Genomic DNA, 22,761 nt, shown 5'->3' on the forward strand with positions numbered 1-22,761 from the left:
TTTAAACTTATTTATTATTCTTTACTGTGTGATTACGTATTTACTTATTTATAATACTTGTTTTGATCTTGTTCTTTACTTATGTCTCTTGTTTGCACTATCCTCTCTGCTGCTGTAATCCTGCAAATTTCCCCGCTGTGGTACTAATAAAGGATTATCTTATCTTAACTTATCTTATCTTATCTCACTTGTTAGCACGGTAGCCTTCCTCTTTCTCATTTGTTTTATTGAACAGTTAACAACAATTATCATTATCAACTTTGGGTTACAGAAATTACAATGGTGTCTACAAGGTTAGGTCAGATTATTAATGTTCAGGGAATATAAATTCTTCTAAAAACTCCCAAAAGGCACGTTTTCTGCAGAGCATGCACTGCCTCAAACTCACTCATTTGAAAGTTAAACTCAATAAAAGCCAGCATATAGTATTGCTCTAGCGCTCTGCCTAGGAAAAATGACTTTGCATATAGGCGACATGATCACAAATGTGTGTCGAAGAAAATACACTCAAGTTAAGAGCATTCATATAGTTTTAAAAGTTAACCCCCCAAAAAAACATTTGAGTTGAAAACCATTAGTTATCATGAAAAGAGTTGTTTTACATGACACATGTCCAATACAATACACTGTGCAATTATAGCTCTAATAGTTTTTCTGTCTGTACATATAATATTTCAATTATTGTGGATTTTTTATTGCTTATTTATAATATTTTTTTTAAATTTCATTTTATTTTTTATCTTGTCTTTCTTTTACTATGTCTCTTGTGTGCACTTTACTCTCTGCTGCTGTAATCCTGCAAATGTCCCCGCTGAGGGACTAATAAAGTATTATCTTATCTTATCTTATCTTATCTTTAAAATTGCCATATTCTATCTTTATTTTGTTGTATAGTATGTGTATTTATTGTCTGTGTAGTTGTATAGTATGTGTATTTATTGTCTGTGTAGTTGTATAGTAGTTGTATAGTATGTGTATTTATTGTCTGTGTAGTTGTATAGTATGTGTATTTATTGTCTGTGTAGTTGTATAGTATGTGTATTTATTGTCTGTGTAGTTGTATAGTATGTGTATTTATTGTCTGTGTAGTTGTATAGTATGTGTATTTATTGTCTGTGTAGTTGTATAGTATGTGTATTTATTGTCTGTGTAGTTGTATAGTATGTGTATTTATTGTCTGTGTAGTTGTATAGTATGTGTATTTATTGTCTGTGTAGTTGTATAGTATGTGTGTTTATTGTTTATTGTCTGTGTAGTTGTATAGTATGTGTATTTATTGTCTGTGTAGTTGTATAGTATAGTATGTGTATTTATTGTCTGTGTAGTTGTATAGTATGTGTATTTATTGTCTGTGTAGTTGTATAGTATGTGTATTTATTGTCTGTGTAGTTGTATAGTATGTGTATTTATTGTCTGTGTCTGTGTAGTTGAGCTGCTGCAACACTTGAATTCCCCCATGGGGATCAATAAAGGAATATAATAATATTTGAAAGATGTTACCAAAAAACCAATATGAAATAACCTTTACCAATGTAATTATAATGAACTTACACACTTCCTATGTAGTCTTTATAGCTGCAAATCTTTTGCAATCCAAAAACATGTCAAACTCTTCCTTTAACTTCCTCTTTCTCTCCACATATGAGGACTTTTATTTCGAAAACCTCCCACCAGAAACACTCGTTTTTGCTCTGCAGCTTTGACAGCAGGTCCGTTCTTCACCTCCGCTTTCTTTATTCCACCCTGCCTTGCTCTCTCTTTCCTTTTCTCTATTTAAACCTCCTTTCTTTACCCTGCAGCGAGCGCCTATTTATTTATGTATTTACCCATGCATCTGATGTGAAACTCATTTTTTTCTACATATTATTATTATTATTATTATTATTATTTCTACATGTTCCTCAAATGAGAAGACGTAGAAGATGGAGCTTCATATTCTAGAGCACAGCCTGAAAGTGGCCAGTATAGAGAAAGAAGGGATCCAGGTCTGCACCCATGGATTAATAAAACTCGCTTTCTTGGCCTCCAGAACAAGGTATGTAACTTTGCAGAGCCGAGCACCTTAAGGTGTCATTTATGTGTTTTATTCCCACCTGGGAATAAAGGTGAGAACATGCGTCTCTCTAGAAAACGCGCTCCCTGGAGACTCCTGCAGACTGGAGCTGTGTGTTCAATGCTTGTAATTGTTTTTCCTGCAGCGTTCAGGCCTGTCCTCTTTCTGTACTGTCATTTTGTAGCTTTGTGATCTGTAGCTCTGTGTGTGGTGTGTGTGTGTGTGTGTGTGTGTGTGTGTGTGTGTGTGTGTATAAGTGTGTGTGTGTGTGTGTGTGTGTGTGTGTGTGTGTGTGTGTGTGTGTGTGAAGGCTGTTTTTCCTTCTCTAAAAAGGGGAAATTATGTGTTTTAAACTTGAACAAGCAGCATAAGGATGAAGAAAGTGGATATCTATGAGGGGAAACTTTAATCTTTACACTCTATAAATATTATATACTTATCTATTAATGTTAGCCTAAATAAATGAGTTTACTGTTTCTCACTTTGGATCACTGGGTGTCACTCTAATGAGTTTGTTCATTATTTATTTATCTGTCAATTGTCTGTTTGCTATGAAATGTCACAATATACAGAACCAGTCAAAAGTTTGGACACACCTTCTTATTCAATGGTTTTTATTTTTTATTTTATTTTTCTACATTGTAGATTAATATTGAAGACATCCAAACTATGAAGGAACACATATGGAATTATGTGGTAAACAAACAAATGCTCAACAAACCAGAATATGTTTTATATTTTCTTCAAAGTAGTTGAATGAGAAGGTGTGTCCAAACTTTTGACTGCTACTGTATATAGTTTATTGTGGTATTAAAATGTATGTTTTTCATTTATACAGTATTGAAAACAACTGACATAAGTGAGTGTGAAGTAAAGGTCCAGACATGAACATTCTGACGGCATTAATAATCATCTGACTTTATTTAAAAAGCTCACAGCTGATTACACAGTTAATTAAACATGCTTCAGTTATTAAAAATGGTATGTTTTCTATTTTTTAAGGATCAACGTACCTAATAACATCATCAAAAGCCTTGTTGTGACCCAAGAAAAGTCCAAAAACTCAAATATAGTCATCTTATAAAGATGTTACACTGAGAAAAGCAGCAAATCCTCATGTTGGAAAAGTTGGAATCAGACATTTTCTGGCAAAACAATTATAAAATATACAACCAGTTCTTCTCTAAATAATCAACTGTTTCAGTTTAGAATTCAAAAACATAATCTCTCTGCTCCTCTTGGTTGGATTAGCCTCCCGTGTTTAATTATAGAGATACATTTGGTATTGTAGTTGTATAAAATCTAGTAATAAAATTTTTCTTCTATCCAAACTATATCATGTTGCTTTTCTTGTTGCTGCAACTTCATCACACATAGTCTGTGATTTCCCAGCTTCGTCCGCCAACTTTTTGAAGTGTGAACTGATTTGTTTTGCTGGCTGGAAAAAGAAAAGAAGCCACGGCTGTTTCACCAGTCCAGTAAAGAGAAACTACAGTAATGCTTTTAATCTGCTTTCAACTGCAAATATGAGCAGAATGTATCTTTAAAAGTGTGTTCTTTATGCACACATTCACTCATAAAAGCAGGTTGTAGGGTCTCCTCAGGAAAATAGTGTATCAGAGGTGGTAATGCTGCATTCAAGTGATATCTGAGATGCTGTAAATACCAGTTTTAGGGCTTTTAAATAGAGTTTAATTCAAAACCCAAGTCATAATTAAGACTGGAAAACTTCTCGGATATATTCTACATGGAAATGGCAGAAAAACAAGCAAACATGAATGCCTCATATCAGCCAAAGTCCATCCATCATTCAAGGTAATTAAACCCAGACTTAATGAATATAGTGATCCTGAAAAAGATCCTGACCAGTCTCTTCTCCTACAATCCATTCATTTAGCAGATGTCTTAAACTATTTTTCTCGGCTGTATAAACTAAACTGTTTCTAAATGACTTCAAACTCATCATAACCATTTGTTTATGCTGATACCAACATAAATGCTGATACCAACGTCTCTGCGATACCTTAAGTCAATATATCAATCAGGCCAGTTACTTTGTACTAATAGAGACATGTAATATTCATTTTTTCATTCATTATATTTTGTTGCAACCAGAACTTTCTGTGTGAATGTCAGTGAGGAAGTAGAAAAACATGTGATTTGTGTGGTTTTGCCTTTAAACCAACTTGTGTGCTGGTTGTTAGAACTGTCAATCATAAGCATAAAGTAAAAGAATGAATCTGTAATCTTCCATTCCAGGCTCATCAGCACAGAACTCGCATATTAATTGTGAATATTTTGATTTAAAAAAAAATCTACGAGAACACCAAAGATTGTTTTTTCAGTTCATCAGAAAATGCATTATCTATTTGTCCTGCATGTGGACGTCCAGTAATAGTTGATATTCATTCAGAGCACTGGTTTTAGACTGTATCCTCTTTTACTTAAAGTCACTGTGAGGAACTTTAAACTGGTTCTGAATCAGTCTCAGTTTGATCCTGATCCTCTATATGATCTCTATCAGTAAACGAGACCTTCAGAGATGATAATGGTGGATAATCTTAACGGCTGTCATCTTGTCCGATATGCCGTGACATTTAGAGGATTTACAGCACACGGGTTCACCAGAAACTTCTTCAGAGACCAGTCCACCGTGGGAAGATCCAGCAAAGACCAGTTCACTGTGGCCAGACCCAGATCTGGATTTGCTGCTCTGCTCCCGGCAGCAGTGCCACCTGGGAGCCAGTCCTGGTTCTGGTTCTCCCGTGACTTCCTTCCCTCCAGCGGGTCCAGCACTACGTCCTGGGTCTCCAGCAGCGTGGTGTCGGTGTTGGCTCCCAGAGAGGAGAAGCTCTGCTCCTGGAGGAGGAGGAGGAGGAGGAGGAGGAGGAGGAGGAGGAGTCGCTGCTGCTGCCGGGAGCTGAGCTCTCCTCCTCCCTCCGGAGCTCCTCCCTCCAGGTCGAAGGCTGCAGTGAAGCCAGATCTTGGTCTATCCAATGTGGACTGGTCTCTGCTGGATCTGGGTCTGTCCACGGTGGACTGGTCTCTGCTGGATCTGGGTCTGTCCACGGTGGACTGGTCTCTGCTGGATCTGGGTCTGTCCACGGTGGACTGGTCTTTTGCGTCTGTAGACCGCTCCCAAATTCACCAGTTACCATTAGATAATGCCTAATTTGCATATTTTAACATAACATTTCAGATAACGTGCAATACGAAAAACAAAGTAAAATTACTAAATAAATAAAAAATACTCCAAAAAGTACACACACACAAACACTTTTCTATGGTAAGAAAAGTCAATGTAATGTGTTGCGTCTTCCCCTGAAGCAAGAAAAACAAGTAAAAGTTTCCTCATCTTTTATTGAATGAATTCTGTCAAACAGAGTGAGTTGGACTCAATATTTGGGTAAATTGTGAAGAGGTTCACCTTGTTTGAGTTCGGGTTCCTCATTAATGATTAAATACATCATTTGACTGCAGAGCATGGCTGTCCTTTGGATGACACCAGTTTTGCAGCTAGTTTTATTTTTCTAGCTGAGTCGTCTCTCCTCGTCCTGGTGTTGTTGAAGCTCGATAATCCTCTTCATCCTCATTATGCATGGTGCCTCCTCTCTCCACTGAACACAGTATGCATGTATGCTTAGGTGTTGATTCACTAAATCAAAGCAGCTTCATATACTCCAGTCCATTTAAGGAAAACTCTCACTCTTATCTGCGTGGTCTCTTGCATGCATTCAGACAAATAAACTTATATTATTTATTTAAAATAAAACACAAGATGAAGGAAATTAATCAAAAAATAACATGACTTGCAGAATTTCCCAATGCAATACTTTTTGTTTAGTACCTGCAGTATTTAAGCTGCAATAATCATTAATTTATCAAATCAATAAATCAAATGGCACAAGTGTAATATGAGGAAAGGTGTTGGTGTTCCCCTCACCTCTACAGAGCTTTTTAGCCTCTTTTAGCTCTTTCAAAAACTCCACTTCCGTCATGAACACGGTGGAGCGTTTAGCAGCTAAAGAGACAGATATTTCCCTCAGGAGTTGGTGGAGACCAAAAAAGAGAATGAACATTAGACTTGTTTTCATCAGGTGGCCCTAAACACAACCACCATGTCAACATTAGAAGGTGTTTGTATGTCAGTGTTTTGTTTAAAGGTTGTTCTGCTGTCCGCAAATGGCTCAATATATGTGATTGCTATAGAAAATGTATTGGTGCAGCACTGTACCCACGTATAGGGTATGTTTGTTGTGCTTTTTCTCTCTGTTGTGGGTGTTTTGCAGTATAAACTTATTTAGAGACTCCCTGTGAAGTTCCTTGCAGAGAGAAGGAATGTCGGCAATGGGACAAGGACCAGGAGGCTAAAGTGTCATAGCTGCAAAGGGACACAAAGCAACTACAACAAAACAACAAAAAAAGAGATTCAAAGTAACCACAAAAAAACATAAAAAGCAACTAAGTGACGCAAACTGATTACAAAGAGACATAAAAGACTACAAAGAGACCAGAAAAACTACAAAGAGAGACAAAGCATCTACAAAGAGACTCAAAATTATCACAAAGAGACTCAAAATGACCACAAAGAAACGTAACGACTACAAAGAGACACAAAACAACAACAACAAGATGCTAAATACCTTTTAAGTCTGTGTGTCTTCCTCCCATAAAGGAGAGGCGTTAGGGCCTCTTTTATTCTGTTTTTAGGGGCTTTTTGTCTCATAATCCACTATTGCCTGCAGTGATTTGCTGTTTCACTGTTGATCTGGATGTTAAACTGTCATAGAACAGAACAAGTGCTCTAAATGACGTGATCACGATTAAAGTCTTATTATCAACCCGATACGAAGACAAAAAAATCCAATTTCAATCATCCTAATTCTCTGTCTCTGCAAGTCAAAGCAACACTTGGCAGCTGATTTAACTCCAGGAGGAAATGCTGCCGTTCTCACAGAAAAGCTTTGTTGAGTCTCTTCTGTTGTTTTTCACACCTTTCAGCCAAAGTAGGACGTGTGAGCGTTCAGTAACCTGTAAAAGACGTCCATCATCACAGTGCTGTTAATACTGCTGGGGTTTTTCAGCGCGCTGCTTTCATTTGTGATAGAGAGAGTCTGCCGGACACGGCATTTAATAAGATGACATAAAAGGGAGCCCAGAAGTTTTGGCAGGTGTGACCGGACTTTAGATGCCAGCAACACATTTCGTACCAAAAACAGTTTGATACCCGGAACTGTTCATGATATTATTTTAATTGTGCTGAAATGTCCCTGAGTATTAAATAGTGATTAAAAACTAAGTGGAATGAGTAAACCTATTGTTATTGCTCAGCTTACTGAAAGTTAAGTCAGTGCATTTCTTGAATTATTTTTTTTTTGTGGTCAAATTTGTAATAATATTCAAGATATGCATTTGAAATAATAACACAAATGACATAATTACAATTATATAAAAACTGTTAAATCATTTTAATTAAAATGATTTTAAAAAATCTATAAATAAACCAAAATACATCAACACAAAAAAAAGCAAAACCAATTAAACAGGACAAGCATTTCCAAAAGCACAACATGAGAAAGGAAATACAAACAAACTGTTAGATATCAATAAGGTAATTTCTTTAATACAATTAACTCTTCAAATGCTGAAAATACTTGTGAATGACAGGGTACACAATATAAAACATACTTTAGTGTTTCATTCTTACCTCTTTATTAAAGATTTCATTAAACTTGTTTATTTTAATTTTTCACAAAATGAACCAAAACAATACGGAAGAGAGAATAAATTAAAAAAAAAGTTTCTAAACTATAAAGAAATCTCATTTGAATTGATACCAAACACTATTAATTAGCTTTTTTACAAGATGTTTAGTCAATGCTGATGACGTCAGCAAAATCTATTAAACATATTGATTTAAGCCCTATGTTTGCATTTTTAAAGCCTCTCAATCATTGCGATTCCTCTAACAGCTCTTGGTAAACATGTAGGTTTATATGCAGCTCTGTGCTTTATCGATTACCTTGTTTATTCAATATTAAATGGTTGCAGTCTTGCATTGATCTCTGCACATCTCATCCATGCATCTTTTCAAATGTAACTGTAAGTGTGTGTTATGAATGCTCTTTTGTCTCCTCAAACCTCTCACACACTGTTTGATCCGTCCTCTCTTCTTCTGCAGATGCAAGTTCTTCAGTTTGACAGAGACTCCGGAGGACTACACCATCATCGTGGACGAGGAAGGCTTTAAAGGTGGGCCTCTCTCTCTCTCTCTCTCTCTCTCTCTCTCTCTCTCTCTCTCTCTCTCTCAGTGGGTCTTTTAAAGTCGCCGTGGCAACCATAGATCGGCAGGAAAAAATCACATTGTGCAACCTGTGACTCTCTGCAGCACCGCGAGCCTCACGCTGCCAATGTTTGAGCACACTTTGTCATTATGGACGCGAGGCCGAGCGGGCGGTCGTGTTTGGCTGATTGAGTGAATTCATGTCATTACACACCCTGTTCCTGGGTGACCCTCCTCCGTCTCCCTGGAGACTACAGGCTATTTGTTGCATAACTGCTGCAGGTATTTTCTACTGGAGACTGGCTCTGCCTGTGGAGAGGCCTGTTTTTCTGTTGAGTTAAACAATGAAACTAAAGAAAGCAATGTAAGATACATTTCTGACATTTTTTCTAACCTCCATATGTCGTAAAAAATATATTTTTCTGACCTTTTAATGTGGACAGAATTATGTCCAAGGGATGATTAGGCCTGAGCGCTGAGCTGAGAATTATAATGTCTGAGAATTATTGCACAATCCAGTAACTTATTAAGGCAATCATGCAGCTAATGTTATTCTCTAGTTATAATGAATCTACTGCATGTTGAAGGTTGTTGAATAACAAAAACATATTCAGAGAAGTTGTTATTTTATTGCTCACCATAATGCCACTAGATTTTTTAACATTTTTAATAAGCTGTTTAGTTAAATACTATGGCTGTGACTAATGACTATTTTAATAAGCGATTATATGCTGAATAATTTTGTTTTTTTCAACTAATCGTTTAGTCTGTGAAACGTCAAAAAGTAGTGAAAACCGCCCATGAAAACCTTCCAGAGCCCAAAGTGATGTCCTAAAATTGCTTGTTTTATTCAACCAAAAGTCAAAACAAAAATATATATCTCATTCACTATCATATATGATAAAAACAAGAAGCACATGTTTGTCTGAGGAGTAAATATTTGTGGGGTTTTGCTTTGAGAATGACTGAAACAAGTGGTACATTTTAGCCACTAAAAGCTAACGGTCATGGAAGTGTTTTATTTTGTAAGAGCAACAGTGTGCTACTTCTGCTTCAGTATTTCAACAATATGGATAAAAGGAAGGTTTAACTCACATCTCAAATATTCTTGCCTCTTTTTTTATGAGCCAGAAACCAAACCAATGAACCCAAAGAGGTAGTTGGTCTAATATTCAGTCTGCCACAGAAGAGTGGAGGCTGAGAATAATAATCTACGAGTCCAGATAATAAAAATGCACTGGCAATAGCAGTCAAGATAATATATATACAAAGTTTTAAAGTAAAGGTTATTTGATAAAGCAGTGCTTTGCAAGAATAAAAAATAAACAATTACACACAAAATTACAAACACAGAGACAGACTATGTGATTTAAAGATTAAAAAACAGGAACTACAACGCATAAAACACAGTCGTGCTCATTGCTCATTCTTACTTCCTAGTTTCTTTTCTATTTATTCCAAACTGGTGTTGAAAGAATGTGTCATTATTTGTGCATATTTCCCAGCAAAGAGCTTTAAAGAGTATAAAAAGTAGCATGAACTGAATTCAGTTTAAAGCTCTTGTACATTTTAAACACAGCTTTGTTTTACGACCATTATTAGGGAAATAAATAATCCTAGCTTTAGCTCGTTCTAAATCAGCATCTTCTCAGGTCTTCATGGTTCATTTTGTGATATTTATGACTGTCTCTGTCCTTCTCCAGAGCTGCCTCAGTCGGAGCACATCAGTGTCGCCGACGCCACATGGTTGGCCCTCAACGTGGTGTCGGGCGGCGGCAACGCCTCCAACTCGCAACCCATCGGAGTCACCAAAATCGCCAAATCAGTCATCGCGCCGCTGGCCGACCACAACATCTCCGTGTTCATGCTGTCGACGTATCAGACCGACTTCATTCTGGTGAGTGTGGATACGAATGTTCAGATGATGCTTTTCTTTCATAATTTCAACAGCAACACTTGTAAACTTTAATACATGTGAAGGAGATTCCACATAGGAATGGCTTTTTACATCCATACTGTCTTTTCAAAATAAACTTCTGTCTTTACAGGAAGTCAGGTTTGTGCAACAAAACTACTTAGTTGGGTTTATGGAGTGATTGTGGTTGACGTTAACTTGACTGAGTAACGAGTCACGGGACAAAAACAGTCAGAGTTTACTTTTAGTTTCACTCGTGACACAAACAGTCGTCTCCTGAGTGAAAGTCCTGTGTTTGTTTCACCCAGGTAGCAACGTCCGGATATGAAAAGTGAAGCCAATAGCTGAAGTGTCTTAAAGCTGCATTCTCTCTGCTGTCCATCAGGGGGCGACTCCTCTGGTTGTATAGAAGTCTATGAGAAAATGACTCTACTTCTCTCTTGATTTATTCCCTCAGTAAACATTGTAAACATGAGTTTATGGTCTCAATCTCTAGTTTCAAGTCTTCTTCAATACAGCATGATGTTCATTTAGTAAATGATGCTCCATTTAGAGTCAAACAGACCATAAAGCAGGGGATGCTTTAGGGCGGGGCTACACACTGATTGACAGGTCGCTATCACGGCGTTGTCCGGTCCGGTTGTTTGTGTTTTCGTCTTACAAATTTAACCCTTTCACAGCGTGTTTTCAATTCATGAAAGTTAATTGTAACATTTTTGGTTGCCTAAAAATGTCTTATTCAGCTTTCACTTGTACTTCGCTTAAACCTCTCGTGTAATTTGGTTGCTAAAAAATTAAATGACCTCCAATATGAAAGGGTTTAGATTGGAGCTATTTGAAAGCCTGGTGTGTCTCATACAGACAATAAAGCACTGACAGAATGCTACCCTGTGGCGGTATTTGACGAGATCAGAGTGAGAAGTCGTTGACCTCTAACAACAAAAACTATAATGTAGAGCGGTAACTACAGAATTAACATACATTGACAGGCTATTGCAGAAAAAATGCCAGAACACAATCTCTTCTACAGTGACACATTCTACTCTTCTATTATTTTGAGAGGGATTTAAAATACAGTAGATTTTCTCCTCCCAGACTTAGTTAAAAAACTAAATAAACCAATTTAATAAGCAGAAATAGAATAAGAAAATAAAGTGGAAATTACTTTACAATACAAACTTGGATTTGGTTTTCTTGTTTAGTGTCATTGAACGCAGCATGCTCCAAGAATTGCACTCTTGTTTCTATTATACAACAGCTGGCAACACAACTGTCTGCGTCCACAGTGTCCGACATGAGAAAGCAATAACCTTGGATATAGTCTCCGTCTCACGGCGCCACTTCCTTTTGATTTAGGGGAGAAGAAATCCTCTCTCTCTCATTCCGAGGCCGCTCTGGCCACAGGGAGTGTTTTTTTGTTTTTTTTGTTGTTGTTTTATTGCCTTGCTTTGGTGGAAAAACAAGGTCTGCTGAGCAGCTCTGGCATGTTTATGAAAATGAAAGAGAACCTGTGTCGATGTTGATAATCTGTTACGTAAAGAGGATCAGCGGCTCAGCCCTCCAGCTGGAATTCCAGGTATCATTCTCGTTTTCTCTTTCATGTCTACCCACAATCCTAATTATTAGAATATCAGATAATAATAAAAAATAAAAAAACCTGCTGCATCTTCTCTCTCTGTCCTCGTCTTCTCACGCTGTGTCGGATCACATTACTGAATCTCTGAGCAGACCCAAAGACCCCACCAGCTTAAGGTGTGTGTGTGTGTGTGTGTGTGTGTGTGTGTGTGTGTGTGTGTGTGTGTGTGTGTGTGTGTGTGTGTGTGTGTGTGTGTGTGTGTGTGTGTGTGTGTGTGTGTGTGTGTGTGTGTGTGTGTGTGTGTGTGTGTGTGTGTGTTTTCACTGTTCGGATCTTTTGTGTTACATAAAGCGGTAAAACCTGACCCAAATGTTGAATACACTCATGTAGACGGAGCCACGAAGATCCTGACTGAGTCAAACTGCTTCACACACACACACACACACACACACACACACACACACACACACACACACACACACACTGACGTAATAGCTGTCACCCTCAGTCAGGAAACACTCTGTTACTCTTTCTTTTATCAGCTCCAGAGTTCACGTTTGTATCAGAGACATAAAAAGACCCATATTATAAATCTTTATGGGTTTCTATTGTGTTATGTTATGTTTGCTGTGGCTTAATTCAGTTTATTTGATGGCAATATTTGAAGTATAAAAAGACATTCAAATACAATTTTTATATAACCTTAAAGGAGAAAAAAAATCCCTCTATGAACCTTTATGACTCAACAAAAAGGAAAGGCACCTTTCACCTTTTTAAACTGTTCTAATGTCATTAATATGACTTGTTTATAGTGTTATTGCTCTTATCGTTTCTGTTTATACAATGTAAAGTGCCTTTGAGTACCTCTTTAAAGCGCTATTCAACGTTTTTTTATTATTTATCTTTTTTTGCCCCCCTTTTACACATGCGTGATGCTTTCTTGCTCTCTTTGGTAAATTGACTTTAGGTACCGAAGGTAAATTTTGAGGGTAAATTGTAGTGTTTTTGGTTTTAGTTGTTTAAAGGAGTTTCCACACATATAAATATATATTGAGAGGGATTTATGACTTGTTTAACCTCCTAATACAGCTCTAAACAGATTATAATACATAATTTAAACTACTAATGCCAAGTGTGTTTTTATGCCACTATAGATGACTGTAACACAGTAAAAGGATATAAATAACCACTTTTGATAATATATACTGACTTCCAGAAGGTTGAAATCAATTTTCTGAGGGTTGTGAAAATAAAATAGTCTTGAGCCTCATAGACCTGCTGCTATAACAGAACAAAACAACAAAAACAATCTGTATGGGCTGATAAGTCTCATCAGCAATCGTCATGGCAGTCATAATCTTAAAGTTAGATTTGCTCCCATTATTTCCGCTGATCCTCTCCGTGACTCAAAAACCTGACACGATGTTCTGGTTTCATAATGATGGAGACGGATGGAGAACAACTAGATACAGAATAGGACAGAGAGTCTACAGGAGGATTTATTTCCTCCTACTATCATGCAACGATCATGTTTTCCCAAATGATGTACAAATACTAAGTCATTCTATTATCAAAGGCATTGAAAACATAATGCAGTCATCTTCCGTAAATGGATGAAAACAAACATTTAAACATTCGTTCTCGACTCACTGACTCATATCTTTTGTCCTCAGGTTCGAGAGCGAGACCTGCCGATGGTCATGCACACGCTGTCTTCAGAATTCACTTTGCTTCGGGTCGTCAACGGAGAGACGGTCGCTGCTCACGACCTCGGAGTCACCAACGGCTTCGTGAAGCCTAAGCTTGGTAGGCCTGAAAAAAACATTTATGTGTTTACTTTTGCATAGAAGAAAGCCTTTAACAGTAAGTTTAACCTTCCTCACATGTCATATGATATACTATGTGTGTTCTTTCATTCATGTTTTCCAGCGCCCCGTCCCATCATTCACCCGTTGTCTAGTCCCAGTAACATGTTCTGTGTGACCAGTCTGGACCCGGACACACTGCCCTCTGTGGCCACGCTGCTCATGGACGTCATGTTTTACTCCGGAGGGTAAGAAAGTGAAATGTTAACTACGAAATCTGTGTTAACTGAGATCTTTAAAATGATGAAATACAGAGGGACAAAACCAAAAGACACTCCTTCGATTACTTATGGTTGGAGAACTGTGTAGGAGCATGTCCATAATGTTTAATGTATAATCTGTGTGCTACTTAATCTAATCTGTTCATAACTGTGGTTCAAAGTCTGTACAGTTTAAAGTCTGTTATTAATCAGAATCTGCAAAGTAACAAATAAGTGTTGTTGTAAAAAGAACAATATCTGCCTCTAAAATGTAGTAGAAGTATAAAGTAGAAGACAATGGAAATACTCTATTAAAGTACATTAAAACTCTCCTCAAGTACAGTACTTTTACAAAGAGACACAGAATAAAAAAGACACACAAAACTACTACAAAGACACTCAACATTACCACAAGAAGATATGAAACAACAAGGAAGAGACACATAATGACCACAAAGAGATACAAAACAACTACAAAGAGATACAAAACAACTACAAAGAGATACATAATGAATACAAAGAGATACAAAACAACTACAAAGAGATACATAATGACCACAAAGAGATACAAAACAACTACAAAGAGATACATAATGACCACAAAGAGATGTATAACAACTACAAAGAGACACATAATGAATACAAAGAGACACAAAAAAACTACAAGAGACAAAAAAGAGACGATTACAAAGAGACACAAAAAAACAACTATAAAGAGGGAATGATGAGTAAATACTCTATAAAAGTACCTTAAAATCATACTGTACTTAAGTAAATGTTATTAAAAGTTATTTTTAACCACTCCATTTACCAGCAGAGACTCTCAGGTGGTTCTGGATGAAATAATGTGTGAAACCTAACTGGACATGTGGTGAGGTGTCATTAGGTGTGAGATACCAGAATGTGATTTCTGCGTCACCAGTCTCTCTCTCTCTCTCTCTCTCTCTCTCTCTCTCTCTCTCTCTCTCTCTCTCTCTCTCTCTCTCTCTCTCTCTCTCTCTCTCTCTCTCTCTCTCTCTCTCTCTCTCTCTCTCTCTCTCTCTCTCTCTCTCTCTCCAGGTCGAAGGAGTCTGCAGCCTCCAGCGAGGACTCCAGCCACATCCGCTTCTTCTCGTTCTCCCTGATCGAGGGCTACATCTCTCTGGTGATGGACGAACAGACGACTCAAAGGTTGATTATCACAAACGCACAACAACAACAACGTATTTACATTTCTGCTGTGTAATCAACCTCACTTGTTCTTTCAAGACGTTGTTTTTCTGTTACTCACTTAATACGGGGACATTATGTTTACACAGGGAGAGCAAATTTATGATTATTGTTGTTTAAGAGGGGGGAGGGCTATTAGTTTGTTGCTAAGCAACAGCAGAGCAGTTGGGCATATACGATGTACTTAAGTCACAGCGGGTTTGAGTCTGACTCATTTGTTTCCCACTGGTCCCTCGCTCTCTCTCAGTAAAGTCTTTAATTAAGCAGAAAGGACATAAAGAAACCTGAACAGCTGCTGATCTCTATGAGCATCCAATCAAAGGTTGTCCCTGTTATGAGTCAGTGAGGTCTTAAAGACAACCAGAGGTATGGATGGATTACTGAACGGGACAACCAGGATCAGAGGCCCAAAGGTTCAGAGGCCCCCATGACCTTCAGCTACAAAATGTCACTCTAAGAGACGCATACCAACAAGGAAGAGAAGAGAAATGACAGAAAAGAGACACAAAACAACCACAAAGAGACACAAAACAACCACAAAGAGACACAAAATTACTACAAAGAGAAAGAAAACCATAACAAAGAGACTAAAAGTGACAACAAAGAGAAACATAATGTTCACCAAAAGACACAAAACAACCACATAGAGAAACAAAATGACCATAAAGAGAAAGAAAACCATAACAAAGAGACTGAAAATGACAACAAAGAGACACATTGACCACAAAGCGAAACAAATCAACTACAAAGGGACAGATAATTACCACAAAGAGACACAAAACCATTACAAAGGGACTGGAAATGACACAAAAAAGAGACACAAAATTGCTACAAAGAGAAACAAACTATAACAAAGAGACTAAGAGTGACAACAAAGAGACACATAATGTTCACAAAAAGACACAAAACAACTACATAGAGACACAAAATGTTCACAAAAAGACACAAAACAACTACATAGAGACACAAAATTACAAGAAGAAGATACAAAAAGACTGGAAATTACCACAAAGACATAAAAAACTACTTAAATTTGACACAAAATGAACAAAAAGTGACCACATTAACAATAAGAAGATACAAAACAACTAAAAATACACTTAAAATGTCCAGAAAAAGACACAAAAAAACTACTAAGAGACACAAAATCACTACAGAGAGACACAAAACAACACCAGAGACACAAAATGACCACGTTCATCTTCTTCTACAGCAGCATGTAGGTCATCCTTGTCCCCAAGTTTATATAAGACCTGATGTGTTGCCTTAAAGGAATAGGTCACCCATTTCACTCCACTTTACAACGCCTCTCTTACTCAGTGCGGCGGGTCGTTCAGCAGAGAAGAGTTAATCGTTAGCTTCTTCTTCTTCTTCTTCTTCTTCTTCTTCTTCTTCTTCTTCTTCTTCTTCTTCTTCTGCAGCTCCACACAGTCTGTTAACAGAGACAGGCGTCTGCAAAGTGTTAACCAGAGAAAAACAAAGAAGTGATTTAAAGTAGAGAGAGGCAAACATTTAAAGATGAGAAAACTCAAAAAACATCTCTATAAAATATCAGTTGTTTTTTTTTGCAAATTAAATTAATTTGCAGCTTTTTTCTGCTGCAGATTGGCTCTTTTAATTACATTTCATGTCTTGTCCTTTTTCTTAAAAAATTCCACAACAAAATAAATAATTTTAATATTCCAAGGTTATCTTTTTACTCAAACAGATAAATTATTTGCACGCAACCAATAAAACCATTTTGTTTTTAAGTGTATTTGTAAAGCAGTAAAGTTTACGTCTCGTTGAACCATCAGTAACATATCATCAGTTTTTCATGGTTTTCTGCAACTTGATTGGATGCAGGATGGAAGTGTGAGTTCAAACTCTGAGGAATTAAGAGTTGATTTACGAAAAGCATTAACGACGATTCGGGAAAAAACATTATTTATGGCGCACTTTTATTCGGATTTTGGGAGGTAACAAGTAGTTTCAGGTCAAAAGACTCAACTGTCATTGGTTTCCACTGTATTTTATTTAATCTATATGCTATAATATTTGAATTAAACATATATATTGAAGTCTAATTTGTTAATTTCTTTGCACTTTGTTCTCTTCAAGGTTTCCCAACAACGTCCTCTTCACCAGTGCTTCTGGTGAGCTCTGGAAGATGGTTCGGATCGGAGGACAACCTTTAGGGTTTGGTGAGTGTTTATGTTTTATTTGCACATTTTTTAGAAAAAGAAAAGGTCACAAAAAACTCATGCATATATATTACATGCCTAGGTTTGGAACTACTGCTGTACTGTCTTAGTACACATTCATGAGTACAAACTGATATCAATCATTAATGTGAAGTATCATTTCTTTGCAGACGAGTGCGGCATCGTGGCTCAGATATCAGAACCTTTGGCGACGGCTGACATTCCTGCTTACTACATTAGTACCTTCAAGTTCGACCACGCACTGGTAGGACGGGAACCATCCAACGCTTTATTTATATTTACTGTAGAGCTGCAACCATTAGACTATTAATGAAAAATTAAATAAATTATAACCGATTAATTGTTTTTCAACACCTGATGGTTTCAGGTTCTCAAATGTTAGAATTTTTCTGCTTTTCATTGTCTTACGTTATAATAAATATCATAATTTTAGATTTTTGCAGTATTGGAAGAAGTATTTAGGAATTCTACTTTAACAAAAGTAGCAATACTACAATATATAAAATACTGTTTCAAGTCCTGCATTCAAAACCCTAAGTATTTGCATTAAAATATAGTTAAAGTACCAAAAGTAAAAGTACTCAATATGCAGAATGTTCTATTTCAGAAAAATATATATTTATAGATTTAAAAATACTGATGCATTAATGTGTTTATCGCTTTATTGCAGCAGCTGGTAAGAGGTGGAGCTCATATTAATTACTTTATAAACTGCTGAGTAGTTGAATTTATTATTATACATCATCATTCATTAGTTTATTTATATTTGTTATTTATATTGTAAATCTGAAAAGTAAATAAAAGGGATCAAATAAATGTAGTGGAGTAAAAAATGCAATATTTGCCTCTGAAATGTTGTGAAGTAGAAGTAGAAAGTTGCATAAAATGGAAATACAAGTACCTCAAATGTGTACTTGAGTGCAGTACTTGAGTATATGTACTTAGTTGGATTCCACCAATGGAGTTTTTACTGTTTGGAAAATACAAGACCTTTAACGACGCCACTGTTTTCTGATGTGTTACAGACCAAACGATTAATTGATTAATTGAAATATATTCATCACAATAATCGTTAGTTGCAGCCCTTTGGTCAGATTGTAATAAATCCTCGTTTCTTCTCCAGGTTCCTGAAGAAAACATCCAAAGCGTGATCGGAGCTCTGCGGACCAAGAGCACGGCTCAGTGACGGAAACCGCCGTAAAAACCGAGGATCGTTTATCGTGTCCAAAAAGTGCCAAGAGCTCATGAGAGGACTTCTGTGGGTCGTTTTCTGAAAGGAAAGGGATCTAACCACAGAGCGTTGGAGGCGGACGAGGACTAAGACGGATTGTTAGGGCTGCTTTCTCTCCTCCCCCCCTCCTCCACCGTCGGCTCTGGTAGTTGTTGCTTTAGTTCACCAGACTGAATATACGTTTTCTTTTCCTCTCTGAAGCTGCTTCTTCCCACTCCCCTGACCCCCATGAGCACCATACTGTATTAGTTACATAACTCCTCTCATGGAGCGATGACGAATGTACTCCAGAATATATATATATATATATATATACATATACATATATATATATATATATATATATATTCAAACTCTCCATATCTGTTTTGTTCTCCACAGGTCGTTTTTTTCTCAGTGCCAAGATGTTTGAATGCCTAAACTGATGCCTTTGTCAAAATACTTTACATGTGTGCAATCGTAGGAGACAATTCTAGAGACCGACGGCGAAGACACGGCGTTGAGTTGATAAATAATGTTTTTAACTTTTAGTAGCTGAATTTAAACATCTTTTAATAACAGCAATGATCAGACTGTTGGAGTTCGTTGTTTTGGATGCACATGAAGTGAATCAAAGACCTTGATGAGGAAATTATAATTTTAGTGTTCTGAAAACGTAATATGGATTCACGCTGTGAGCAACCTGGTTGATGGGTAACTCAAAATTTGATTTGATTTGATTTTTTTCTATGTATGTGAGTTTTAAACAAACAAATAATTATATATATTAATATTTGGCCAGCAGGCTCAATTTATGTGGCATTAATTATTTGATTTACAGATGTGTTAATCAATGAACATTTTTATATTTCATCAATAATTTAAATTATTTCCAATGTAAAAAAATGAGTTTGAAGAGCTTTGCGTTAATTTTCTTTTTTGTTTTGTCATATATTACAACATTACAAAGAAAAACTCTAAATGACCAGAAATGTAATTTATTTACGTAGAAAGTTTAAAAAAGAAAGTAAATATAACGTGAGTTGAGCTTGCTTAAAGTAATAATTAAAAAATTTCAGAATTTGTTTATTTCACTTTCTTTCAGAGAGTCAGACGAGAGGATCGAAAACACTCTCATCTCTATGCTGAAGCTAATTAGCTTAGCTTAGCATAAAGACTGAAAACCGGGGGAAACAGCTAGCCTTGCTTTGCCTAAAGTACAAAAAATTTAAAAGCCTGCCAAGACGTCCAATCTTTATTTATCAATACATTTTATCTCATTTGTACGGAGGAGTATTAAGGTCAGACATAAGGGAAGAAGGTGGAAGATTTTTTTGATTTTACATTTTGAAAGGATTAAAATGTTAAGATTAAGGTTGAACTTTCAGTATTACTGCCAGTCATAAGAAGAACTTTAAAAATATATTTTTTTTAAACGAGAAGGAAGGTTTTTTTGTTTACATTTTGAGAATAAAGTTACAATTTTGAGTATAAAGTCCAAATAACATTTTGAGACAAATTAAAAACTATGAGAATCAAGTAAAATTGTGAAGAATAAAAAAAAAAAGAAATAATTATCTACTGGTGTAATCACATATACTGAAATTTTGACTTTATTCTCAAAATGCAAAAAAAAATCCTCCTAATTTTTCCCCTTTTTTCCCGGCACTAATAGTCTTCCATACATTCCCTAAATCTTCAAATAATAGACAAATAAAATCAACATTTTCTAGTTTTTATTGACAGTTACTGTTCTTACTATTCGTTACTCTGTTTCTTATATTTTCAGGTGACCTCATGGATCATGTTGCTCACATTGTGAATCTGCAATAAGACCTGACGATGATAAAAGTGCAATGATGAAAATGTTTTTTTGCATCCACGGTCGTAATAAATGACTGAGCCACTTTGTTCTCTAGAGTAAGACATAAGCTATGGTTCACACAGGTGTGTTGAAGCTGCCCCTCTCCTGCCCCAGTCTGCACTTTAATGCAGGTCCCCCCCCCCCAAAAACCCAAACCCCCCCACAGGCCTGCTGTACTGATGTGAAACAGGAGAGGGCTATTTACTGTAGAAGGATCTGTCCACATGAGGACATTCCTGTTGGTCTTAAACATTTGGTGATAATGTTTTCATTTCTTTTTTGTTTTTCTTTCACTCCATCAAACAACAGCCTCTCTTCTGATCAGACGTGATGAGTAGACACTCTGTATTTATCAGTGTTAAACAGGAGGAAGGTGACGTTTCCTCTGATTCCACTTCAAAGAAAAACAAGTTGATGAGCTTCTTGTGTGGAAAGAAAAAATAAAGATTTTCTTTTGTCTTTTTTTCTTATTTTTTTTTTTTTGGAGCTAGTTGCGTCTTTACTTAACAACGGGGGATTGTCCCCTCACTGTTATTTGCTCCCAATGTGTACTTTAAATCAATAAACTGGTGACATCTCTGCACAACGACGTCGTCAGAGCCTCGACATTTACTGGAAATCTGATTCTGGAGTATTTTCACTTAGAAAATGAAAAAGAAAAATCACAAAATGTTATTTTTGAGTTAACGGAATGCAATAAGTATATTCAATGAAATATTAATATCATTGGCTATTAAGAAGTACTGATTACTTGGTAAGGGAATAAAATATCACATGCAGCAGGTATACAAACAAGGAAAACAAGCAGACTTGAACTAAAGGATGTCACCTTGTGCTTATAATAACCTGCAGAGCACAAACAGCAGCATTGTTGTTGCTGAGACTTTGTCTGGCAATTTGTTGTTACATCAGAACTTCATCAGTTCAACAGGGACTTGTTTTTCTCAAGCAAAATAACACATTTTTAAAAAATGCCGCAGGCATGCAAAAAGAAGCAGTTACAAAATACTGGTCTTACTGGAGTAATAATGGTTGAAAATATAAATACATCTTGAAAAAGAGAATATTATAATCCTTAAAATGTAAAATAATTAATAAAAATGCATGGTCCCCTGAGGATAAATCCTAATGATTTAGGAGACCACTAACTGGTCCAAATTTCCATAGTTTTATCATTCTTGCTTCATGAACAGATTTCCCAAAAAGTGATGTTGAGACTGTCATTAAATCTGCTGTGGATGCTAATTTTACAAATGAACAAGTGATTTCAGAGAGAAGCAGACAGAAGGGTTTGAAGGAAATATCTAACGTACTCTACTAATGTTAGCTCCACAGGTTTTTACATAGAAACCTTACTTCTCCTTTAACCACGACTATTCATTCAACAATGTTTGTTTTATGCTTTCAAGCATGAATCTGATTTAATATGAATATAAAAAAGACACAATTAGTTCAATAGATGATCAGATTATCTTTCACTGGCCAAAACTACATCAAGTCATCTATTTCAGTTGGTTATTACATAATGCATGTATTATTACATTTACTTAAAACATTCCAGTTGCCAGGAGAAGAGAAGGCATCTCATCTTTATGATGTTTGCTATCATTAGCTTGTAGCTAATGATAATACCAGACAAAATCTGCAGCCTGATTGTACTGAACTGAGCGAGGGTGCATGTTTTTGCATTATTGCTTTCATTTGTAAAATAATATTTATTCTTTCAAAAGTCATATGGTCTCATTTAAATGCCCATCTGGACTTTTTTTATTTTTTTATTTTATTTTTTCTGTAAAAACAAATCAATCCAAATCTTTCTATCTTGTCAGGTGTAGCTGAAGCTGCTAGGGGGCGCTAGTGGGTGTGACTCCTGTGGTAGTTCTTCCTCCTCCTTCTCTCGGCTGTTCCCATTATGGATCTATTTCCATTTAGTTGGTGACCTGGAGGTCAACAGAGCCAGTATGGAAATGATGATTTTGAATGATTTGTATATTTTATTTGCCTCACACAGAGAGGCCCTGCCCAGAGCGGGGATCGAACCCGAGACCATCGTGATTTCATTTTAATCATGACTTCATGTGTTGAGATAAACACATGTACTACTCACACCTGTCCTTCTGGCGGGGTCTTCTCTGTGATTCCCTTCCTCCTCTCCACACGGTGGACAGCAGGTATATCAGCTGTCTGTTTTATTTGAGCTGAGTAAACAAAGCAGAGCACAGCCGGGTCCTTGTAGCCTCCACACACCACCTTTCTCTGCTTCAGCTCACTTCAGCACACAGATGGAGGAGGAGGTGGAGGTGGAGGAGGAGGAGGTGGAGGAGGGCTGCAGAGAGGACATGGCCTGTTATTGTTTTAGCTCATTGGATCATCTTTCTTCTT

The 22,761-nt window shown here is 36.6% G+C and overlaps 1 protein-coding gene across 2 annotated transcripts; it reads left to right on the forward strand.

Moving 5' to 3' along the window:
- The first annotated feature begins 1,679 nt into the window (after nt 1-1,679).
- Nucleotides 1,680-18,823, forward strand: castor2 (cytosolic arginine sensor for mTORC1 subunit 2). Of its 2 annotated transcripts, XM_054626203.1 has the most exons (10): nt 1,680-1,709; nt 1,914-2,035; nt 8,235-8,305; nt 10,040-10,233; nt 13,501-13,633; nt 13,757-13,880; nt 14,952-15,062; nt 17,202-17,284; nt 17,455-17,549; nt 18,429-18,823. In XM_054626203.1, the coding sequence occupies exons 2-10, from the start codon at nt 1,923-1,925 to the stop codon at nt 18,489-18,491; spliced, it is 987 nt and encodes a 328-aa protein (XP_054482178.1). In that variant the 5' UTR covers nt 1,680-1,709; nt 1,914-1,922; the 3' UTR covers nt 18,492-18,823. The 2 variants fall into 2 exon arrangements, with proteins under 2 accessions (XP_054482178.1, XP_054482177.1); XM_054626202.1 differs by lacking the exon at nt 1,680-1,709 and having other exon boundaries at nt 1,769-2,035.
- The last annotated feature ends 3,938 nt before the right edge of the window (nt 18,824-22,761 follow it).

This window comes from Anoplopoma fimbria, chromosome 24 (assembly GCF_027596085.1).
Source record: "Anoplopoma fimbria isolate UVic2021 breed Golden Eagle Sablefish chromosome 24, Afim_UVic_2022, whole genome shotgun sequence".
Taxonomy (NCBI): Eukaryota; Metazoa; Chordata; class Actinopteri; order Perciformes; family Anoplopomatidae; genus Anoplopoma; species Anoplopoma fimbria.

Bases quoted from the DNA above. Each gene is read 5' to 3' on its own strand.
- castor2 (XM_054626203.1), top strand. From the start codon at position 1,923: ATGGAGCTTCATATTCTAGAGCACAGCCTGAAAGTGGCCAGTATAGAG. The intron at 2,036-8,234 runs GTATGTAACTTT...CTTCTTCTGCAG, and splicing joins TTCTTGGCCTCCAGAACAAG to ATGCAAGTTCTTCAGTTTGA. The intron at 13,634-13,756 runs GTAGGCCTGAAA...CATGTTTTCCAG, and splicing joins CTTCGTGAAGCCTAAGCTTG to CGCCCCGTCCCATCATTCAC.